This window comes from Cucumis melo, chromosome 11 (genome assembly GCF_025177605.1).
Source record: "Cucumis melo cultivar AY chromosome 11, USDA_Cmelo_AY_1.0, whole genome shotgun sequence".
Classification (NCBI taxonomy): Eukaryota; Viridiplantae; Streptophyta; class Magnoliopsida; order Cucurbitales; family Cucurbitaceae; genus Cucumis; species Cucumis melo.
The window spans coordinates 33,143,844-33,167,564 of NC_066867.1; the positions used below are offsets into that span (position 1 = coordinate 33,143,844).

At 35.6% G+C, this 23,721-nt stretch overlaps 4 protein-coding genes across 9 annotated transcripts; 2 read left to right on the plus strand and 2 right to left on the minus strand.

Annotated features, from left to right (window-relative positions):
- The first annotated feature begins 1 nt into the window (after position 1).
- LOC103498972 (flowering time control protein FPA) lies at positions 2 to 11,173 on the plus strand. The gene is made up of 6 exons (XM_008461813.3): positions 2 to 470; positions 3,827 to 4,072; positions 4,539 to 4,631; positions 5,064 to 6,079; positions 6,904 to 8,318; positions 10,691 to 11,173. The coding sequence occupies exons 1-5, from the start codon at positions 186 to 188 to the stop codon at positions 8,297 to 8,299; spliced, it is 3,036 nt and encodes a 1,011-aa protein (XP_008460035.1). The 5' UTR covers positions 2 to 185; the 3' UTR covers positions 8,300 to 8,318; positions 10,691 to 11,173.
- A 1,033-nt stretch (positions 11,174 to 12,206) lies between these two features.
- On the minus strand, positions 12,207 to 14,003 carry LOC103498973 (RHOMBOID-like protein 13). Its single transcript, XM_008461814.3, has one exon. It carries the CDS (start codon positions 13,460 to 13,462, stop codon positions 12,647 to 12,649), a length of 816 nt encoding a protein of 271 aa, XP_008460036.1. The 5' UTR covers positions 13,463 to 14,003; the 3' UTR covers positions 12,207 to 12,646.
- A 1,107-nt stretch (positions 14,004 to 15,110) lies between these two features.
- Positions 15,111 to 18,354, plus strand: LOC103498974 (B-box zinc finger protein 24-like). 6 transcript variants are annotated; one of them, XM_008461816.3, is made up of 4 exons: positions 15,263 to 15,730; positions 16,738 to 17,037; positions 17,419 to 17,679; positions 18,183 to 18,354. In XM_008461816.3, the coding sequence occupies exons 1-3, from the start codon at positions 15,548 to 15,550 to the stop codon at positions 17,647 to 17,649; spliced, it is 714 nt and encodes a 237-aa protein (XP_008460038.1). In that variant the 5' UTR covers positions 15,263 to 15,547; the 3' UTR covers positions 17,650 to 17,679; positions 18,183 to 18,354. The 6 variants fall into 6 exon arrangements, with proteins under 6 accessions (XP_008460039.1, XP_008460038.1, XP_050948059.1 ...); XM_051092102.1 differs by having other exon boundaries at positions 15,275 to 15,730; positions 17,422 to 17,679; XM_008461817.3 differs by lacking the exon at positions 18,183 to 18,354 and having other exon boundaries at positions 15,111 to 15,730; positions 17,422 to 17,896.
- A 371-nt stretch (positions 18,355 to 18,725) lies between these two features.
- Positions 18,726 to 22,728, minus strand: LOC103498975 (receptor-like protein 9DC3). Its single transcript, XM_008461818.3, has 2 exons — positions 20,277 to 22,728; positions 18,726 to 19,736 (listed from the first exon to the last, which is right to left on the minus strand). The coding sequence occupies exons 1-2, from the start codon at positions 22,603 to 22,605 to the stop codon at positions 18,823 to 18,825; spliced, it is 3,243 nt and encodes a 1,080-aa protein (XP_008460040.1). The 5' UTR covers positions 22,606 to 22,728; the 3' UTR covers positions 18,726 to 18,822.
- Positions 22,729 to 23,721: the final 993 nt, after the last annotated feature.

The window sequence follows — 23,721 nt, forward strand, 5'->3', positions numbered from 1 at the left end:
CCAAATTCCCATTTCCCTCTGGAAAACCTAACCCTATCTTTAAAAAAGGAAAGTTTGTCTCTTTGAGATTTCCTTTTTCTTCAACCTCAATTCCTCTCTCTTTGCCCTAATTCATTCGCTCTTCGATATCATTGACAAAATCCCCAAGGCGAAGAACTTAGTACTGATTCCTCGTTTCTATTCCAATGCCGCTTCCTCCCAAACTGAGCCGACCGCTGCACAGGGACTCGGACGTTCCGGAGATGCCTTCCAACAGCTTGTGGGTTGGCAACTTATCCATGGAGGTCACCGATGGGGATCTCATGAATTTGTTTGCACAGTTTGGTGTGATTGATAGTGTTACTTCCTATCCCTCCAGGAGCTACGCGTTCATCTTCTTTAAGCACATGGAGGATGCCCAAGCTGCCAAGGAGGCTCTTCAGGGTTTTTTTCTGCGTGGGAATTCTATCAAAATCGAGTTTGCCAGACCGGTTTGTTTTTGTTCTGATCTTTCCGTTGTGTTAGGTTTAATTGGATTTATGTGTCTGTATAACATGACTCATGTGCCATTAATTACTAGTTTTGTTTTGCAATTTATTGGTTTTGCACCCCCTTCTGTTTGATGACGCGACCACTGATGATATAGGCGTAATCTTCTTCATACGATTAAAGTTTTCTGTTTTTTGAGACCCAAGATCGAATTTAACAAACTCAGAATCGATATTCATGGTATACATAGCGATCAAATATTCTTCCGAAAATAGTCTCTTGGACTCTCTCATTTAATTAAACTTGTAGATGATAGAGGAATTAACGATTCCTCTGCATCCTAAAGTTTATCAAGTTATTAAGCGGATCATGTTCATCGAGATCTAATGAAGAACACGAGATGCAAAACTTTTCATGCTTCAAGGCAAAGCTAGCTGTACGTGCGAAGAGGCATGTTTGATAGATTCTAAATAACTGGGATAATATATCAATAATTGGTATAGCTTAGGAAGATTGTTCGATATTAACCTTTCAACCTGATAGCATTCGGCTGCATTGAAACTATGTGTAATCTAATCATCAAAACGATATAAGCCTTGCAATCATATCCAACCTCAGGGAAATCTGAATTTGTTGCTTAAGTTGTGGTACCAAAATTTCGAACTCTTCAAAAGTATTATATTATTTAATCACACTATTGAATGTTATAAGTAATGAGATTGGGATGGGTGTGTTCTCTGGTGGCCTTTCTTTGTCATGCCCTCTTAATTAAACATGCTATCAGTACCATCTAGTGGACAAATAGGCTTCACTTTTGATTGCGTAGCTTTTTATTTGGTTGACAATAAGAATTCTGAGGAGGTCAACTCATATCATATGTGCGAGACGATATAGGTGTAAAGATCAGTTAGCTATAGATTAGTCTAGTAGCATTTGATAGCGAAACAAAATTTTGAGCTTATAGTGTTTGTAAAGCGTGATGCAGATTGAAGTGCAACACAAGGAAAAAAAGGATATGACGGTTTTAATGAGATGAAGCACTTAATGAATCAAATATGAACACATATACAGTATCAAAACTCGAATGAAACATGGGGCAGGGGAAATAAGAATTGATCTTTAAAGACAAAAACAAGGTTTTATATATAACAAGATTTTCAATAACCAAGACTGAATAATTACAAAAGTGACTACACAATGATGTTGCAAAGACCTAGCTAAAACACATCACCACTAAATAGATCATTATCTCAATTTCCTCAGCATTGAACTTCTTTTACATCTTCCTCTTTCGTATATTCTCTGTTTTTTGTCCTTTTTTTTCCTTTTCGTTTTGGATAAGAAACGTATGGAGAAGCAGAATTTCCATGTTTCTCCTCAAGTATTGTAAGGAGGAGAGCTTTGAGTGAGAGGGCTATGCAAAGGATATGAACCAACAGTTTCTTCTTTTTATTATGCTATTTGCAACCTCAGTTCCTTAAAAAAACATTGCCTTTAGGCATTATGTACACACTTAACAAGGATGGGCCATTATTCTTATTATTTTGTTATTGCCAATTCTACTAGTTGATGGATAATGCTGGGAAGAATATCGAGATCCAAGGAGTATCCAATTTACTGAGTTTAAGAACATAGTATATAATAGTAAAGATTACAAAAAATTAAGATGTTGCTTCGTTGGTGGTGGAAAGCGTGCATGCATGATATTCGATCCGAGTGAGGTCCTGGTTCTGGTTTTTTATTCCCTTATACAAAAGTAAAGGTTACATTTCTACATTTGTTTCAATAGCTATTAGTCTTCGCGTCTTAGCTCCGCTACTTGTCTGCCTAAAACAAATAAGGTGTGTTTTTACTTTGTCCTGTTTACTTGAGGAAGTGTTTTAACCTGGAACACTTCAGTTGATGCGATACTCCAGTTTGGTAATTTTTTTAGTATACTGAGCCTTCAATCTTGATGTTTGTTTGGAAATAGCTTTTCCTTTTAATCAGTCATTGAGCAGCACTCTGACCTTGACCTAAAATCTTCACTGTCGAGATGATTCTAGGATGAGACATTAGTGAAAATCTAGAACATATTATCCTTTACAAGGAAAATTAAAATAAAATCAAGATTCAAGAATGGATGTAGGTTTTTTCCAACTTTAGAGATTTTAAACCTTGAAGGAAAAAATGCAATGAGGATACACAGTACAGTGATGAAACACAGTTTTCTTTCTTTCTTTTTTTTTTCTTCCACATTTTAAATAATAAACTGAGAAATGCTTGTTCTTATAGACAAAACAGAAGACAGACGTCTTATCTCTCATCATATTAAAAAAACAGAACTGACATAAAAAGGGCTTCCAATTTCTAATAATTAAAGAAAGGTTTTTGATACACCAAAATTCTTTGTGACTTGAACATTGCCAAGAAGCTAAGTGTTGTATACTACCAAGCTACCTTCAAATAATCTAAGATTTTGTTCCTTCCATGTCGTCCAGAAAGTGGCTTTAACAGTGCCGCCCCATAGGATCCTTGCTTTTTCCCTAGAACAAGTTCCCACCAAAGCTTCAAGTGTCACCAATATGAGCACATCGTCGATTACTAATGCACTTTTTCTATTTACATTTTTCCCTGGGCTTCGTTTGTATTGTTTATATTTAAATAGGATTAAACTGCCATAGTTGGCCTGGGGACTGTAAGGAAAACTCACTTCTATGGTCTGATTGTGCTAGTAGAACATCATTTCCTATGATTTCTCCTTTTCTGGGGACAAAAATGTAGGATATGTGGTAGTCTCACTAGGTGGATCAATATGTGATTGTGAACTCATTTTCTTGAATGTGATTGTGAACTCACATTTGAACTAAATTGTTTGTTTGTGAAACAAAGTTTAAATCTTTAAAATATAGTTAATGCATAGCTTTTTTGTGAGAGAGAAGTGGTCATAACTCTCCTTTAATGGTAATCCTCTTGGAGAGAAGGAATATATCTGCTTCAATACAAAAGAAATGCTTCAATATTGTAAGAGCTACTATATTTTTTAGGGTGGTACTCTATTCCCTTGAAATGTCCCTATTGCCTTATTAGATCATTTGAGGCTAATGGGTCCATCTAGTAGTTTTGTGAGTCGCATATATTCTTGGTGGATCTACCAATTAGAGTTATCATCATCAACTTCATGTAGTATTTCTGTAGTTGTTAAAGTTAGTTCTTTTATCTGACTATACCAAAAAAAAAAAAAAAAAACAGAACTCTGAGTAAATTTTTGAGAAAATTTCTTTTATTTTTTCTTTAATGTTATGGATGCATTTTATTGAGAGATAGGCTTCTTGATGATTAGTTCAATTAACTGGAACTGACAGTTCATTGTTTTCAGGCCAAACCTTGTAGGAATTTGTGGGTGGGTGGTATTAGCCCAGCAGTTTCAAGGGAACAACTTGAAGAAGAATTTTCCAAATTTGGTAAAATTGATGAATTTAAGTTTTTACGAGATCGTAATACTGCATTTGTTGAGTATGTTCGATTGGAAGATGCATCACAAGCTTTGAGAATGATGAATGGAAAACGCATTGGTGGAGAGCAGCTACGAGTTGATTTTCTTCGGTCACAGCCAATGAGAAGAGTAAGCTTTTTTCAGAATCTCAATGAGCACCAATGTTCTATGTTAGATATGTTTTCAGCATTTATAAACTAAGCCAATTAATTTTCTTCTTTTTTTTTGTGTCAACTTCACCCTTGATTTCCATAACATTGGGCTGGATTTTTTTTTGTCCTTATATGTTCCGAGCTATAATATTATATTATAATCAACTCTTTCTTCTTGCTGAAAAATGGAGTTGGAGAAGGGAAACTTTGTGTTTAGATTTGTTCATCAAATTTAAAGAAAGCTTGAGAGGGTCTTGCATGTTATTAGTGTCCGTTCTAGATTGCTGCGCGTATTATTGAGTTCCTTCATGCTTGAACAATCTGCAATGCATATCATTATTTGAAGATGTTCTTTTATGTCAAACTTTTGTATTCATTTTGAAATTGGTTTATGTGACCGCTTCTTTCTCTATAGTTAAAGCAATTAATCTTAATCTCTTTAGGATCAGTGGCCGGATACCAGAGATGGGCATGGACAGCTTCAGGCTAGAAATATGGGGATGGGTGACTTCCAATCTGGTTATAAAAGACCACTGGTAAGTCTTATTGACATATGACTTGTTGTGATCAACGATGTTTCACCACTATATTTAGACAGTAATTCTTTAAAAATTAAAATATGTGAAGGCTTACACGTACTTGCACACATTATTGGTGTTGAAGTAACTTCAAAGAACAAATATTCCTAGGTCCTGATGGTATTTTCTAAGGTTTTTAGAATAAAATAAATGACTTCAGAATAACATAGTGTTTAGAGGGTCGGAGAGGGATCCTAGTGATGTTTGGTTCCTTGTTAGGTTTAATGTGTTCCTATAGACTTTGATTTTAGAGATCTTTTGTGACTATTTTGTATAATTGGGGCTCCTTTCTTTAGTTGGGCCAAGTTTTTTCATATACCCTTGTATTTTTTTCATTTTTGAACATGGTTATAAAAAAACTGCAATATAATCTTTTGATAACCAATGCAGCATGCTCAATCTTCAGAAGTGCGTAGAGATGGACCTCCCAGTAAGGTTTTGTGGATTGGTTACCCTCCATCTGTTCAAATTGATGAACAAATGCTCCACAATGCGATGATTTTATTTGGTGAGATAGAGAGAATTACAAGTTTCCATACCAGGCATTTTGCCTTTGTAGAATTTAGAAGTGTTGATGAAGCACGACGAGCTAAGGAGGGTCTACAAGGACGACTTTTTAATGATCCTCGGATTACTATTATGTTTTCAAACAGTGATCCGGGACCTGTAAAAGAGCACCCTGGCTTTTATCCCGGTGGTAAAGAGGCTAGGCCTGATATGTTCTTCAATGAGCATCAAATTCGTCCTCCACCAATGGACCTGTTGGGACATCCTCACCCAATGGTGCAAAATAAGTTTCCTGGACCACTACCATCTAGTGGTATTCTTGGACCAAATACAGGAGTAAGACCACCACCCTTTGGTCCTCCACCGGGTATCTCAGGGCCCCCTGAGTTTAATGACTTGGCCACCTCTCATAGTTTCCAGGATGCAAATTCAAAAAATATGATGGGTCCAAATTGGAGAAGGCAATCTCCTCCAGCACCTGGGATACTTTCTTCTCCAGCCACTGGTATTCGTCCACCTCCACCAGTGAGGTCCACTCCAAATTCATGGGATGTTTTAGATGTAAATCAATTCCAAAGGGATTCTAAACGATCAAGGATAGATGGTCCACCATCCTTGGATGATGTTTCTTTTCCTCCAAGAAAAATGGATAACCGGAGCATGGGTTTTGATCAGCAATATGGTATTGGTCCTATAAGTGACGGAGGTTCTTCTGTTCCATATGGCAATGCTCCAGCAAAGACTCCACCCATTCCTATAGGTGTAAGGGCCCCGGTTAGTGGTCCGGGCCAGAGCCATGCTGAAAATGATTTTATATGGCGCGGAATAATTGCCAAGGGAGGAACACCTGTTTGCCATGCTCGTTGTGTCCCAATTGGGGAAGGAATAGGAAGTGAGCTGTAAGTTTCAATCTCCTTGATATATTTCAAATAAAACGTTAGTATTCATATAATTCGTTAGATCCCCACTTCCCTTAGGATCCGATGCTCAATCCATGAAGTTGTATTGAAAAACTGCACTTAATTAATTCAAGTGGTATCTGGGAACAAAATGTTTTGTTTCACGCTACCTGCATAAATATTTTTGAATGCCACCTTTTCCTTAAACTATTTTATCTTTTATTATTCTTTTGATATTTTTCATTATTTTGTCTCTTCTAGAGAAACTATCTTTGTACAAAACTGGGGCCTACCTTACATGAGATTAATTGAAATTATAGAACTCATGGACGTAATTGTACAAGCTATGGACCAGTTCGTGTTCAAGCAAGGTCATAATTATTAGAAATAATAGAAACGGAACCGAATTGTTGATAATAGGAAACAAAGGATAATTGTGAAAAAGATTTGATGTGCAAAATCCCTTGGAAACCTTAAATTATCCCGATTCTTCCTAAGTATAAATTCCACACAAAAACAAAGAGATTACCTTGATAAAGGGGTATACGACTCTTATCTGGAATTAAATGGAGTTTCATACATTTTTCCTAAAACATAGAGTTTATTCCGGTCGGCTGCTTGAATCAACAGCACATCTTTAAATAAATTGGCAGATACTTGCTGTGTGTTCTATTAAGCACTGAACTTAGTTAACGCAGCCAGCCTAGATGTGAACTTGAGGATTCCAACTAAAGACCATATTTTATTTGGTGTAGATGATGATGTTTGGAGTCTTATATTCTCACTATCCATCTATTTTGATGTTTTTGTTCCCTATTCTGCAGTCCTGAAGTAGTCAATTGTTCAGCAAGAACTGGGCTGGATCAACTCACTAAACATTATGCTGAAGCAACCGGATTCGACATTGTCTTTTTCCTGCCTGATAGTGAGGATGATTTTGCATCCTATACCGAATTCCTGCGTTACCTAGGTGCAAAAAACCGTGCAGGTGTTGCTAAGTTTGATGATGGAACTACAATGTTTTTAGTTCCTCCTTCAGAGTTTCTGAGAAAAGTTTTGAAAGTTTCTGGTCCCGAGCGGCTTTATGGTCTTGTTCTCAAATTTCCTCAGGTGTCTGTTAGCGAAGCTGCTCCCCAACAGTCATATCTACCTGTTCCTACATCTGACTATGGTGAGAGACAGCATGTTTTGCCTTCACAAACAGAATATGGGTCAGTGCCTCCAAAACAGGAGCAACTTCCTCCAATGGATTATAACAGGGTTCTGCATGACGAAATCAAGGAGCCCCCGAAACTTCTACCCACAAGTGAGCCACAACCACTAGCAGTTCAGCCCTTGCCTCAAGAGTATTCTGGTAACAACAATACGGCTGCAATTTCGCAAGCTGGGTTAGCGTTAACACCTGAGCTCATTGCCACCTTGGTTTCTTTACTACCTGGTAAGACACAGTCATCCAGTTTAGAGAGTGCCAAACAACCAGCAGTCTCACCACAACCTCCGGTTCCGATTCCTCCTGTTGTTTCTAATAAAGGGGCTACATCTGAGGGATGGATGGTAGGCCATCAATCTTCTGATCCAAACGGTCAGCCATTTCAGCAGATGGGAAATCATTTTAATCCTCAGGGACAGAACCTTTCTCAATTTCAGCCTTATCCACCTCTCCCCCAGACGCCTAACCAGCATGCACCACAGGCCATTGGAACAAGCCAAATCCAAGATGCTGCTGTCAGTCTGCCACAGCAGCAGCAGGTACCTATTCCTTACAGGCCTTTGTCTACTTACTCTGCGCCTCCTGAAAATGCACAAGCTTCTGGTTTGGCCTTGGCCAATTCTCAGTATCAGCATGATGTCTCACAAATGAGCCAGAGAGGTTATGGGCCAGTTAATGGAGTTGATACTTCTGGCTATGGTCCACCAGTTATGCAGCAATCAACAAATACACTGACCTTATCTAATCAAGGTCAGGGTTCTACAGCGCAGTCACAACCTATAACTCAATTAGCATCAGATAGAGTGAACCCTGAGCTTCCTTATCAGATGCAGCATTTGCAATCTGCAAACCTTGGCACTGGCACTGGCACTGGGACCAGTGATGTTGAGGCAGGCAAGGACCAGAGATATCGATCTACACTCCAATTTGCTGCCAATTTACTCCTCCAGATTCAGCAGCAACAGCAGCAACAGCAGCAGCAAGCAGGCTGGGGTTCAGGAAATCAATAGTGAGCAGCCCTTCGTTTAGGTAATCCCTCATACTTGACTTTTAATCTTTCATGGCCAGTCTTTTCTTGTGGATATTTGCATATGGTCTCTGATTGGTTTATGATTGTCTATTTAAATGCATGTTTCTATAGTTGGCTGAATTAGGAAAGATATTGATAATTTCAAAGAAATGGTTAGAAAGTAAGCCTAATTTTCAAAAATCAGATTTTTACCAAACGGGCTGTACTTTTTCTGAAAGCATAAAAATGACATAGAAAGTGGTTGAAGAATTGAACCCTGGTAAACTGGGGTTGGTTGAGTTGAACCAGACATTAAAGGGTCGAAACTGATGGCAATGGCATAATCTTTTACTTCCAGTGATAACTTGAGTCTAGGAGCTGGTAGTTGGTTAAATAGTTTGATTTCATTTCATTTCATTTCATTGGCTGACAGAAGATTCTTACATTGTGCATATCATGAACTGCACTATCAGAACTGCCTCTCCTTGTTCTTTGAGATATATGTTATTAGTCTTTTGCTGAATGCATCTTGATTAATGATCATATACCATAACATCTTTATTGCCCATGTTTGACACGTCTAGTTTTACTAATTTGTGGTTTATTAGCTATTTTTCTGTGAAAACTTGTGCGTAGTTTGTTACTTCTGTAAGACACTGTAAGCAGGATTTTGTTTCGAGGGTAGTAAAATATTTAGTCTTGTACAATACTTCTATTTCCAATGTGTAGCTGACATTCTTTTCCATTACCATAATGAACTATGATCCAAAATGCGTACAAATGAAACATAGAGTACTTAATACCAATTTTTGAAGTATACATGTTTTTTTCTATCTTAATCGAGGAGCTCGATACATACCGCTACAACCTTAAAACAGTACATATCTGCGGGAAGTTAACGTTTCGATGTTCATTACACCCTTATTACCATAACGCGTTGGCCCATTGAAATGATACAAACTTAGTGTCTTTCGTGTTTGTGGTACAAACCTTGGTGATACCACTTCTGATATTAAAAATCTTGAGTTTCTCTATACTAAATATTGTAGGATAAAACAAAGATTAATTGAAGTGCACAAAAATTGTTTGTTTCTCGGTAGATATTTTTTAAAAAAATTTAATTCACAGTAAAAATATATATATATAATCCATCGTCGTTTTCTTCCTTTCCGGTAATGTATATATACATATAGGGGTTTAGTGTATGTATGTATATATTCATCAGTCTTAGATTGAATCAACTCACTCAACCAGGTTCACCATTTTGATCTCGTGTAGTAGCTTGACAACCTACCTTCGTAAACCAAACCCCATTACTCTATATCCTAGAAAGCTAAAAAGACTTCCTTTCACAATGATTACTTAATATGAATTAACAAATCTCTGACTGCTTATCGAACTTTCAAACTTTCAACTCCTAGTTCGTGAGAGTTCTGTGTAGGACTAGGGTCTTCTACTTGGTTCACAGTAGGCTAGTTTTGACATGCTATCTCGTTCTGACTGGAGTAAATCATATGGTAGTTTATTATGCACACTGGGGTAAATAACATGAAGAAAACAGTCGATAAAAATTGTGTTAACTGGGCTACAAATTTTCGGTTGCAAATTGTTCGATTGTATTGTGCAGGGGCCTACGGTTTTTCCTTGTTTGTTATGAGGTAAGGGTTTAATGCATCAATTACTTGGTAATTGCATAGTAATTGAATGGAGGATGTATTTTGCGCCCGTCGTTATTAGCTATTCCCTTTTCTTCTCTTTCTTGATGCTGAAAAATGAGAATATGTGAACATTTTGGAAAGACGTTTTTTTTGCTTGAACTTGACTTGGTCCGGCCTAGAAGGGGTAAAAGAAACAAAGCACTTGGAAATTAGGAAACAAGGACTTTCTCTGTTTAGGATAGTCTGTCGATACGTCTGTGTGCTATTTGATCGTGTCTAATCACTATATATACAAACAAATTTGTCTATGCCTGAAATTTGGAGAGAATTAGAAAAAAAATTAGGCTTGAGATGGAAAAATAATTTGATCACAATATCCCTGCCGTTTTAATACGAAACCTATGTTGAGATGCATGATTTTGATTGGAAGGTGATAAAAAGAATTGATGTTAGTATGTGATGGATGTTCAACGATTTAAACTGGGTTAGTCTTTTGTGTCAAACTATCTTTCTTCGGGTCTAACTTCTCTGCTCTTGAAACTTAATGAACACTGCAATGGGGAGAGACGTTTTGAGGTAAAATTTTAATATCCTATAAAGGGTATTGTATTTGACCTTTAACTTGGGTAGGCATGTGCCTGTTTACAAGGATGAAATCGTAGCTCTTTTCACCTACCAAACTTGAGGATGGTTCAAATGTTTTTTCTTCTAAAATGTAGCGAAAATGCGTGTAGGTAAATTGCGAGGGTGAAGAGAAGAGTTTAGTTATGGGGTTTGTCTCAGAAGTCAATGGATGGATGCACGCACGCGCTCGATTGTTCATGCACTTTCGTTTTCTCCTTTCAAACTAATGTAGTATGTGGATGGAAGTATGTGCTCGCTCGCTCATCCGTGCCTTCATTTTCTCCTTTCAAACTAATGTAGTTTGTGGTTGGATGTATGTGCTTGCTCGCTCGCTCGCTCATCTGCGCCTTCATTTTCTCCTTTCAAACTAATGTATGTTCGTGTCGCCCCATGGCCTCCTCATTTGCCCATATGCCGCTCGCAATTGTATCTATCATTTTTGAAGTTTCAGTCTTCTGCAAAATCTATGTAGCATAGCTTAGTCATTTCCGCAAAGGCTACTATTTCTTTCAACTTTCGCTATTAATTTTGGTTATTGCTCAAAACGGAGTTGAAGATTAATTGAAAAAGCACTTCTTTAAGTTACAATTTAATGCCTTGCCTTCACCTAAAGATACCATTTTTGTATACTTATATGGTTATTTTAATCTTTGATAGTCTTTATCTTACTTGATTGCTGAAGTTAAACATTGTTACATTAATAATTGGCTTATCAATATTTATTTTAAGGTTTGACAATATTTTTTAAGTAAATGATACGTGAAATCTGCACGAACAAAAAAGTTAATTGGTTTCATATTCATTGAAGTAATAATATAGTTCATAAACCTTAGCGTAGAATAATTTAGTTTCATTGTAGTCACATAGTTCGTAAATATCAATTTGGTCCTTTTAAATTAAAAAATCTAGTTGAAGTGGGAGGCTTTAACAGTGACAAGTACTAGATTTAATGCATACAAAATGAAAGTTATATGGGAAAAGAAAAGGATCGATATGTCGGTGGATTGTATGTGGTTAGCAAACGTTTAACTAGAAATCTACTTTGTAAATTTTACGTAAAGATGGTAGTGACACGTTAAAGTTCATTTATTTCGAGAAGAAAAAAAAAGTAAAGTCAAAATGTATTCTTCTAATTAAAATGAGTGGTCACATAGATAGAAGGTACAAAAGTTATTGGAAGGAGGGATATGGCCATCCCTTCCCTTTTGCACTTTTGAAAGGACAAGAAATATAAAACATATCATACATTCTCTTGAAACTATATATTTTTCTTTTCTTGTGTGAGTTTGTATTTCTTTGGCCAATATCTTCGTCTGGACATGAAACTTCATTTTATATATTTACAAGAATCTTCTTAAAACGTATGTATACTTCCATTACTCTACTTTGATTTCTTAAGTTCATAAGAAAATATAAAGATAATTTGAAGATGAAGTACACATGCCATATATTTTAGAAGAAATAGACATACCATACGTCATATTTGTATATAAAAGTATCTTAGCTTACTCCACATATCATAGGAATTACCAAATCAAAGTTCAAGTTCTAACCGACTATATATCAATCAGATACATTTGGAAATCTTAAAAACACTAACGCCTTCAAAGAAACTAAAAACGTTAATGAAACAATTCAATTAAAAGCTTTACTCTTAAAAATCCTCACAAACTCTAAATTTGGGAGCTTGTTGGTAGGCAGGGCCTTCAAATGTTAAACAATAATCCACAAAACACTTCGACTAAACTACAAAGAAAAGAGAGAAAAATATGAAATTTGAGCTTCTATGATACAAATGCGATCGACAAATCCATTCAAGTATTACTTCTTGGCTGAACCATCTTCCTCACAGCTGATATCTCCGGTGCAATTCAATGCTAATGAATGGTAATATTGCATACCAATAGTCTTGTCACCAACATGAATAACAAGAGAAAACCCCCTATAGCTTGACCAGATCATCTCCGACATGAGAGCATCTTAAAGACCAAATATATCTTTGGCAGAAGAATGGTTAGCTGATTATCAATGTAAACATTTTAAGTATACAAACAGCTCCTAAAAATTCATACAATCTCTACATCTCCGGTTGGCAATGCATTCATCTGCAAGGTTCTACCATTACCAGATGAAAGAAATCGAACAGATGGCAAGGAAGGGTCCGTTACGGATTCAATCTCTAGAAAATCGAAGTTGTAGGTGTTAGATTTCTTCAAGCTAAATATAAAGACAAGAACAACCCATCCTAACATGGAAATTGCCCAAAAGTTATTCATTCCATGAATCAAACCCCAAGCTATAGCATATCCAACAATTATTCCAGATAGATGTCCAAGAAAACTTGCTTGTGGTACAATAATGGAAGTAAAGATCAGTGATTCAAATGGTGCAAAACTGATGGGTAGGGAAAGGAAGCCAAAGAGGTCCAATTTTGAGGACGGTTGCCTCACAGAAAGTATAGTCATCCACCCGAAAACCACACAAGAATATCCAACAGCGGTAACTCGTCGAAAGTATTCGAGCTTAAACTTTTGAATCAAGAGATGGTACATTCCTAAAACTAGCACACCAGAGAGTATGACCAAAACAAGAGTGTAGTGGAGATAATAAGGAACACCCAAGCCAATATGCCCCAGCTGTTCTACAGCCCCAAGACTCCAAAGAGCACTCATGTTAAAAACCAAATGAATAACACTAATATGGGAAAAGGCTGAAGTTATTATCCTCCAATGGTGGCCTTCCATGGCAGTTTCATAACTCAACCCCACATGTGAATATCCAATGTTTTTCTTCTGGATGTAAAACCATATAGCACAGCAAATCCCTATAATCCCACTTGTGGCTGGTTTTTCAAGAATCTCATAAAATAAAGGCCTCCCCATCTGAAAATTGCCCTTCAAAACTTCCTTTTTTACACAATGCCTAAATCAATACTGCTCATATACAGACTATAAATTATTCCATCAGAATAAAAAAAATGAAGAACAATTTGGCACTAGTCATTAAGTAACTCCTTACAGTGTATTCAGATCAAACAATTTCCCCCAATTCCACGATTTCTTCATCCAAGCCCTATCTCGGAATCAAGCAACTCAAAGACACCCAGATCGAGAACAAAACGATATAAATCAAAACAGAACAATATCCAACGAACAAAAGGGAGCAATCTAGAAATTTGGTATCTTTGAGAAGCAATTCAATACAAATCTGCGAGAGAGGAAAACCTGATAGGGAAATTGAGAAACTTGAGCAATGGGGAAATGCAAAGATTCAGTTTTGAGTGTCAATGGTGAAGAAGTTGATGAAATGAGCAAAATTAGGGTTTGTAAATCAGATGGGGATTTTTCTTACTTGGAAGCTCACGCATGTTCGTGAAGGTACTCGAATCAATTGCCTTACTTGACCATCCCAAATCCTATGGATCTTTTTATCTTTAAATTTCACTTCTTTGACCTTTCCACCCCCCACCCCCCACCCCCCTTTTTTTATTTTTATTTCTTTTGTGTTATTTCTCAAGATGATTCCCAAATAGTCATTTAATTGTTTATTTGTAAGCTTATTTGACTTTCCATCATGTTTGTATTGAGATATGTTTGTCATAGATGCTTAAGATAGTTTTTAACACAAAGATTGATGAATTTTAGTGATATTAACTCTCATGCTCTATATGTATATGTATAGTTTAACTAAACTTAGAGTTTTCATTGTATTTTAGGAAAAATGTTTAGTTTTTTTTTATCCTTTTAGGAAATAAGACTCGAATCTGGTTGCGTTGGGAACTAGATATAGGCCTACCAAAATATATGCTCCAAAAAAGGCCACACATCGGCCCTTGAAGGTTAAGTTGAGTTGAGTCAAATTGTTTTGTTCTCTTATCTTTTGACATCTCTTTTAGGTTTTCTTGTCTATCTTGGATTCATTTGGGATTAGACAACTTGATTTGACATTTTCTTAGGCTTTTTCGATCTAAAATCACCTGTAACAAGTTTAATAATCGAGAATTAGTGAAAGTGTACCTATTTTAAAATAGTAATTAGTATTTTATTCAATAGATATGTTTGAAATCTAAAAAATTCTCTTATAACTTGGAAATTTAGATAACAATGATGCAAACCGCAAAAGAGTATATACTAAACATTGAATAAACTATTAGCTTAATACTCTAAAATCAGTGGTTGGAAAAAAAACTTCCACTTACATTTACGTGAAAAGCGTCAAAATTAAGAAAAATCATTTGTTACAATCACACATAAATAATTCTAAGCACTCTTTTTTCACTATTAGATTAGAGAATACCAGAAAAAAATTTGATTTGAGTTAGTACACTTTGAGATGAAAACATTTATAACTAGAACAATTTGAAATAAAGTAAGATGTTCCATTTATAGGGCATCGAATCTATGACTATTTTGTTTTTTTGGTGAGTTAAATGGGATGAGGAATCGGAAAAGAAAGAGCATTTGATTACTACAAGAAGAGTTTGTTGTTTCCCATCGTACAAAATCAATCGATAGTGTGTTGTTGTTCGTTGTTCATCCCTAAACAAAAAGAGATGGTGTGAAGAATCAAAAGCATTTAGCTAATTTTTTAGAGCTCCTAAATTCCTCAGCCACAAACCAACGGAGCTTCACAGCCACACAAATGGCCTCCTCTCTTTTCCGCCTTGTTGTCTCCACCATCTTTCTTGATTTTGATTTCCCTGAATCCTCAACCCTTATCCCCTCACCCACCCTTCTCTTTCCTTCTTCAATCCTCCACCTTTTACTTCTCTTTCTCTATCCCCTTCTTTCTCCATTCTTATTCTCTAATACCCACTTTTCCTCTTCTTCTTCCCTTCCATCTCTCCGGCGCCACTGTTCTACTGGCGGTTTAATTTCATGGGTTCTTCTTGATCTTGGAGTAGGAAACAGGGAAGTGGAGTTTCGGCGAATCTATTCAAAATCTTAGTGGTTGTTCAGAGGGAGAAGATGAAAATTCAGTGTGATGTTTGTGAGAAAGCTCCTGCTACTGTGATTTGTTGTGCGGATGAAGCTGCGCTTTGTGCGAAATGTGATGTTGAAGTTCATGCTGCCAATAAGCTTGCGAGTAAACACCAGAGGCTTCTTCTTCAGTGTCTTTCCACCAAGCTACCTAAATGCGATATATGCCAAGTAATTACCATCTCTGTTGCTTTACCTTGGTACCTTTCATTTGCTAGTTTTGTCGATCTGATGGTCTTTGTTCTGATTTGATGTGTATAAATTAACGATTTTGAGTGTGGTGATGATAAGCCCAATAAAATTTACTTAAATCACTACTAAATCCAAAGCTCTGAGCTTTTGTGTATACTGTTAGCACTCTCTCTCACCTGTGAGTATGTAAGTTGGTGACTAGCGATGTTAATCGGGAGGGAAACAAGGTGGAAGAAGTTTGATCACAGGAAATTCGGTTGTTACTTTAGATTTAGTAGTTGAAACTTGAATGTAGAATCTTTGATACCATACTAAATTTATCTGTATGCTAAAAGATTTGAGCTTATAAACTATGGAAAAATTGATTTTTAATTCTTTTTTTTTTTTATATATAATCTCTCAACACATGACATGATATAATATCAACCCAAGTCTAGTCACTTCATTCTCCCTGATGTAATATCGTTTAGCACTCCTTGATTGTCGGATGATAATTTGATAGTGGTTTAGAATTTTCTTCCAGATCTAGAATTGGCATTTGTTTTGAATAATCCAGATAAATATCTCTAATCATGCTTCGTTCTTATGATATTTTGATTTTACCTTTTTTACAATGGTTTAGACTTTTCTTTATATTTGTGGAATGGTAGACATAGGAATCCTATATGAAGTGCTTGCAGCATGATTCGTTGATGCGGTTCACTGTGAAGGTCTCAAATTGTTGTAGTTGTCAGTGGGTAATGACATGAAAACATGGTGGACCAATATTTGGAGGAAGAAAAAAAAAATGAAAAGATATATCATGTATGTAAGTTATAGATCATCATTGTTAGTTAAATACTTAAAATTCAAATACGTTAATTGTTGAGAGTCAGAATTGAATTTTTCTAATTTACCTTGAAGGATGTCCATCTTTTGGTAGAAAATGGGAAGACTTTTACATGAGATGTAATATGCTGAGTATTTTATGTCTCATCTGGAATCAGGACAAGGCAGCTTTCATTTTCTGTGTTGAAGACAGAGCACTCTTTTGTCAAGATTGTGATGAACCAATTCACTCAAGTGGTAGTCTTTCAGCAAACCACCAGAGGTTCCTAGCCACTGGAATCAGAGTGGCCATGAGCTCAAGCTGCACGAAGGACGTTGACAAGGTCAAGATGGAACCTCCAAATCCAAAGAACCCTCAGGTTCCTGCTAAAGTGCCTTCACAACAAGTTCCTAACTTCACGTCCTCATGGGCTGTTGATGACTTTCTCCACTTCTCTGATCTTGAGTCCTCCGATAAGGTAAGTAAAAGCTAGATGCTTCACCTTCTAGGCATCCATTTATTTATTTTTTGTGGATCATAATGCAACAGAAGAAGTGCGCTTCTTATACTCTTGAAGAATTTATACCATCATCTTTAGTTTAAATAGTTCTCACTACTTAGAAGTTAGAAGGTATACGTTTTTGAATGCTTACCTTCCTCTTCCTGCATATGTTCACTGGTGAGCGACATTTTTTTCTCCCAAAGATCACATACACACTAATTTTATTAAAAGGTTTCTAAATAGTAGATTATTAGTTCGAATCCATACCCTCTAGTTTCTTCATAGGCTTTGCATTAGTTTCCATCTACTTTAAGATTATTTGGGATATCGCACTTATCCACCACCTCCATACTGCAGCAGAAGGAACAACTAGAGTTTGGGGAATTAGAATGGCTAGCAGAAATGGGCCTCTTTGGCGAGCAAGTTCCTCAAGAAGCTTTAGCAGCTGCTGAAGTTCCTGAGCTTCCTACATCACACTCAGGTAATGCAATTGCCTGCAGACCAACGAAGTCAAGCACATCATACAAAAAGCCTAGGATTGAGATGGTCGACGACGAAGAGTTTTTTACGGTTCCTGATCTTGGATGAACAGAAGAGAGAGGCGTTGATGTTGAGTTGGTATGCTTAATGAATAATAATACAGTTTTATAACCTTACAAAATGTGTATGTATGTAGTGTTTTCAACATCTATGGTTTGATAGTATGCAGTATATTAGTCTTCTTTTATCTTATGCCTAGAATATATTCGTTCACTCCTCCTGGTTACTTTTGCTTTTGTATCTTATTAACCTTATTGTAACTTTTGAATCTTATATGAAAGATTATTTTAAAGAATCGCAACCATGTTTTGAAAGATTGAAGTTATTTGTTTTTTTTGTCGCTTCCTCTCCTCCTCCCCCACACGTGGGCTGAAGGGTCAACACATGTTCGAGATTCTCTCTCTCCGATACTTGTTGGACACGTATCATATACCTGTTTGACTCATGTTAAACCTTTGAAAAGCATTAACAAACCTTTGAAAATGCATATGTTAGTGCTTTGTTGAGTTCATGTTTTAGATTTTTAGAAGTAATGCCACCAAGTTTATGTGCTTTTCTCGTCTTTGCTCATGTGCTTACAGCTAGGGTTATTGATCGGGATGCAACTCTAAAGACAGAGATAAAAGAGAGAAATTTTACAATGTGACTTTTGTCATTATTTTACTTAAATGTGGGATGTTAAAACACCATTTCATTTATTAATGCTCACTATGTATTTTTATTATTTGATTAATGAATTTTGTAATTCATTTATACTATAATCATTTCATATACATAAAATTATATCTTTAGAATCGTATCAATTAAGATACGATTAAAATCTTAATCGTGTCGAATTAATTTTTAAACTTTCAACATAAATTTACACATTTTTTAGATTTTGTTCGATGAATTTTTGGAACTTATAATTTATATTCCTCGTAGACTTCTTCAAATGTAGATTTTAACTAGTAGACATACTTCTCTAATAAAAGTAATGTCAAATTGCTTTGTTTGAAGAAAAGTAAACATCAAATTGTCAAAACATGAATTGACATAACAATCTCTCTTTAAAGTCGGAAGTTTAATAATGGAATGTTAATTGCCGTATTAAAGAAGAAACAAAGTCATCAAATCGATCCAGATAATTCACAAAATAGTTGCATTCATTCGTAGTACACATATATGTTCTTCAGAAGCTGAAATATTGTACAACTATTGATTGAGGAAAGATATTATAGGTTAGTCATTTCTCTTCTTAGGCCAACAATTCCTTCTCTTTGACCTTTGTTTCTTTGAAGTTCTTCTACCTTCGACCATTCTCACAATCCACAGAGGTTTTCCAATTCTAAAAACAATATACCCAGCAAATATTCCAATTACCATTCCACATCCATACCCCATCGACACAGCTTTCCACCAAAACCCTTTCCCCAAACTATCACTTTCTTCATGTTGGGGTTGAGATTTATGAGCATTTTCTTTGTCACAGTTTGGTAGAGGAAATCCACAAAGGCCAAGATTTCCAACAAATGAAGAACTTTCAAAAGTAGCAAACTGTTTGCCTTGAGGAATTGGTCCAGAAAGATGATTTTGTGAGACGTTCAAGACAGAGAGAAATGTAAGAGCAACCAACTGAGGTGGAATTCTACCCAATAATTCATGTGAAGAAAGATCCAACCATTCAAGATTGCTTAGTTTCCCTAAAGTTATAGGAATCTTACCTGTAAGTTTATTGTGTGAAAAGTTGAGACCTTTTAATGACACGAGCATCCCAACTGACTCTGGTATCTCTCCATAGAACTCATTACTTGAAAAATCAATAGCTTTGAATATCAAAAGAATTGTTTCCAACTTAAGATCAAACCCTTTCAATGATACCACCACTGAGTCTTGGTAGAAAGGCAATATGTCAGATTCAAGGGAATGAGAATTGGGTTTCTGGTTTCCTACTTCAACTTCCTTCATGGCTCTCATGTTTTTGAACAAGTTTGATGGAAGTGTCCCATTGAAATAATTGCGAGATACATCAATGATACGTAGATTTGGGAAAGAGTTTGTGTTCATGGAGTTGTTGATTTGACCATAAAATCGATTGGATCGAAGAATAAGAACTCGCAAAGTTGAGGCCCCTTCTAGCCAATGGGGAAACGCACCTGATATCATAACTAAAATATTAACTTTTTTGCTCAACTTTATTTTTATAAGAAACAAAGTTCATTGATGCATGAAATTTACAGAAAGTGGCCGAAGTCCAATCCAACAAAGTTACAAAAAAATTCCACTAGTTGATATGAAGAGAAGATCGTGTGCTATACATTTACGTCAAGTCATAGCATGGAGATAATGAGTTGAAAAAACTATCTAAAGTATTTCTCTTACCGTTGAAAAGCAGTTGTTTCTCTCTTTCTTGCTATTGAACTTTAGTGAGATTAATAATTTAATCTCTAAACTTTATATTTTAACGATCAGATTAGATCGTCTACTTTTAAATTTAAAACAATTTAGTTATTATTAAATCTCAACAAATAACTCTTCTGTTTAGTGCGATTTAACACAAGTTATATATTGTTATTTTAATATGCATACTCGAATTAACTTCTACAATGTGATTAGCACTCCCATTCATATTGATAATCAAATATTCAGCTATTCTGACAACGAGGGAGTATAAAAAATATATGGTTTAACTTAACCTGTTATCTTGTTATTCCCAAGATCCAAGACTCGAAGATTCTCACAGTTGAGCAAAGATGGTGGCAATTCTCCTTCTATTTCGTTACCATTCAAATCGAGGCTTCTCAATTGACTTCCAGTTGGAAAAAGCATTGGAACACTGCCGGAAAAATGGTTGTTTTTCATCTCCAACACTACAAGAGAACTCAAGTTTGCTAGACATGGTGGAATTGTACCACTCAAGTGATTATTGGATAAACTAAGAACAGCAAGGAATTTGGCATGGCAAATTGAAGAAGGGATTTCTCCAGTGAAGTGATTTTCTGAGGCAGTGTAAACTAAAATCAACGGTGGTGGTATGGGAATAGAACCAGAAAAGTTATTTCTTTTCAATTCCAACAATATAATAGAAGTCAGGTTGAAGAAACAAGATGGGATTACACCACTCAAGCTATTATTTGACAAATCTAGGAAAGTAAGGTTGGTGGCTTTGCAAATTGAAGGATGGATATTCCCACTGAATCTATTATTTGAAGCTGTAAATTGTTTGATAGATGATGGCAACATTGGAAAGGGAAGCTTGAACAAGTTAGAATCAAGAAAGAGATCTCCCAAATTTGGCAAAGTGAGGAGAATCTCGATGCCGGAGGACAAAGAGTTATGTGAAAGATTAAGGTGATTCAAAGCACTTAATTCAGAAAACCACTTGGGAATTCCCCCTTGAATTTGAGTGTTTGAAAGGTCTAAATGCTCCAACTTCTTCTGATATCTCAAAAAGTAGGGAACTTTTCCTAATGTGCAAGAACCCATTTCAATGTGAACAAGATTATTATTCACAAAACTAACGTTAGTAGACTGTACCATAAGTTGCTTGTTATAGGAAACATCAAGTGATACTAAACGACTTTGAACTCTTAACAACATGTCTAAATTCAAAACTCCACTCAAATTGTTTGACCCTAATGCTAAATATGTAAGATTTACTTGCTTATAAATAGACTCCGGGATTCCACCTTGCAAGTTGTTTGCACTCAAATCAAGAAACTCCAACGAGTTGGATTTGAAATCCCTAATGAAAGAAGAGAAATGGTTATCAGAGAGATCCAAGTAATTCAAATGAGGTAATGCATAAAGCCAAGAGGGAACAGCACCAATGAGTGAGTTATTTTTCATGTTCAGTTGAATAAGATTTGAAAGCCTATCTGAAGCAACATATGTGGGTAAAGGACCTGAAAATAAATTAGAGGAAAATGTCATGTGGGAGAGATGTGTCAGGTTAAACAGGGAATTGGGTAGCTGACCCATGAAAGAATTCTTATGAATTACAAAGCTAGATAGGCTTTGAAGTTTGTTCCATGTATTGGGCAGTTTACCATTGAAGTTGTTGTTAGAGAGATCAATGTTACTGAGTTTTGTAAGGTTCCCTATTGAATTTGGAATTCCACCAATGAAATTGCATGACCAAAGGTTTAAAGATCTCAAGGATTTGGCAGTACCAATGGAATAGGGAATCTCTCCTGAAAATTTAGTTGAAAAAAGATTCAAGAGTTCAAGTGATTCACTCCAATTAGACATGGGCAACTGACCTTCCAATTCATAGTTATTCTCAAGTTGCAACACTTGCAAATTTGGAAGACTCATAATATGTGGTGGAAAATTTCCACTCAACCCACATGAAGAAAGAGTAAGAGAGGCTAGAGAAAGAGAGAGATTCGTGAAAGAAGAAGGTGAAATATCGAGAAGGAATACATCACTAAGTGCAAGATCCCTTAGATTAGTTAAGTTATGGACAAGCTGATTCATAACTACATTTGAAAAACTTAGATAATTGCTAGAAAGATCAAGAGAAACAAGGTTAGACAAGTATGATATTTCCAATGGAACATCTCCCATGAAGTAAGATGAGGAAAGATCCAAATGTCTCAAGTTCTTAAAGTTTCCAAATTGAGGCGAAAATTTAGATAAAAGAAGGTTGTGAGAAAGATTCAAAGTTTGAAGGCGAGAGAGGGTGAACAGGGTGTTATTAGGATGAAGAACTCCACTAAGCCAACTGCAACTAAGATCAAGCCCCACAACGATGGTATGACCTTCATCTTCCTCGTCGCATTTCACGCCATCCCATGAACAACAATCTTTGTTGGTTTGGTTCCAAGTTGCTGTCTTTGGATAAGCATCATAGCAAGTACTATTTGATGCAGATTCAATCAACGAAAAGGCTCTCTTGAACTCCAACAAAGCAAGGCTTTCTTTTGGATCGCATACACGATGAGTGTTTACAAGAGAATTCAAAAGAAAGAAAAGGAAGAAACTGCAGCTGATGACTTGATGTAGAATCGACAACAATGTCATTATCCTTTTTCAATATCCAACACAAAGGTGTGTTTGTTTCAAGAGATCAGATTTGGTTGAAGAATAATGGCTGAACTTCTTGAATTTCAAATACCAAAACACAGTTGAGGGCTTTTAATTTCTTCACCAAATAAATGATAATGTCACCAATCATAATTAATGAATTGATCACTAGGAATTTGAATTTTCAACAAACATTTAAGAGTTGGGAACCATATAAACTGACTTTAATAGGGATCTGTATCTTACATCTCTCTCTAAAGATTCAACTTTTCATGTTTGTGTAATGAGATTATGTAGGAGTGTACAAATATTCAAATTTTCATATTTCAAGAAACATATTAAGAAAAAACTAACTCCCATGTGCTCGGGATTAAAATATCTATGTATATGTCGATATATCCATAAATCTAAAGATTAGATATCAATATTAAATATCTATAAATACTTCCAACATCTTTTATAAATGCTTGTAAAAAACAGTAAGTAGAAATACTAATAACAATATTCTCATTTTAGCTTTCGAAGTAAAAACAACTCATTTATTAATCTAAATGAATTCGATATATTTTATTGGTACATCCGTAAAATTAAAGTCTCTATTCAACAGATTAGAATACTCAAAAGAATGCCCACAAGAATCCATAAGATTTCTTGCATCATAAGAAAGAAGAAAAAACTCAAAAGAAATTGTTGGACATAAAAGAAAGAAAACCCATAAGCTATCATCCAAGTTTTGATATGTTTTCACTCTTTCGCCTCGAAAGAAATGACTTTAATTGTTTAAAAAAGTTTTTCTAATTAATGTAATTTACAAAGAAAATGAGCTAAGTTTTTCTATCTTTCTCCCATCCTAACAATTGTTGAACTAAGAAAAATAAATTGCAGATGCTATGCGATAAAAGTTGTGTTTAGATTCAACGAGAATATCAAAATAATAGTTAGGAGTTGAAGCTTTAATAAACTAGCTCATAAAACGTATTGAACTAAGGAACAAAAGTATTTTATCTTTTAACCTATAAACCCATAAGTTTAATGTTTTGATTAAAAAAACTTTTTAATATTATACTACGATAAACTTAATATCTCCTTATAAAAACAATTCAAAAAGATTTA

Coding starts and splice junctions, on each gene's coding strand:
- LOC103498972 (XM_008461813.3), top strand. CDS start 186: ATGCCGCTTCCTCCCAAACTGAGCCGACCGCTGCACAGGGACTCGGAC. Junction 4,073..4,538: donor GGTCACAGCCAATGAGAAGA/GTAAGCTTTTTT, acceptor TAATCTCTTTAG/GATCAGTGGCCGGATACCAG. Junction 6,080..6,903: donor GAAGGAATAGGAAGTGAGCT/GTAAGTTTCAAT, acceptor CCTATTCTGCAG/TCCTGAAGTAGTCAATTGTT.
- LOC103498973 (XM_008461814.3), bottom strand. CDS start 13,462: ATGGGGAGGCCTTTATTTTATGAGATTCTTGAAAAACCAGCCACAAGT.
- LOC103498974 (XM_008461816.3), top strand. CDS start 15,548: ATGAAAATTCAGTGTGATGTTTGTGAGAAAGCTCCTGCTACTGTGATT. Junction 15,731..16,737: donor CTAAATGCGATATATGCCAA/GTAATTACCATC, acceptor ATCTGGAATCAG/GACAAGGCAGCTTTCATTTT. Junction 17,038..17,418: donor ATCTTGAGTCCTCCGATAAG/GTAAGTAAAAGC, acceptor TCCATACTGCAG/CAGAAGGAACAACTAGAGTT.
- LOC103498975 (XM_008461818.3), bottom strand. CDS start 22,605: ATGACATTGTTGTCGATTCTACATCAAGTCATCAGCTGCAGTTTCTTC. Junction 19,737..20,276: donor TGGGAATAACAAGATAACAG/GTTAAGTTAAAC, acceptor TTATGATATCAG/GTGCGTTTCCCCATTGGCTA.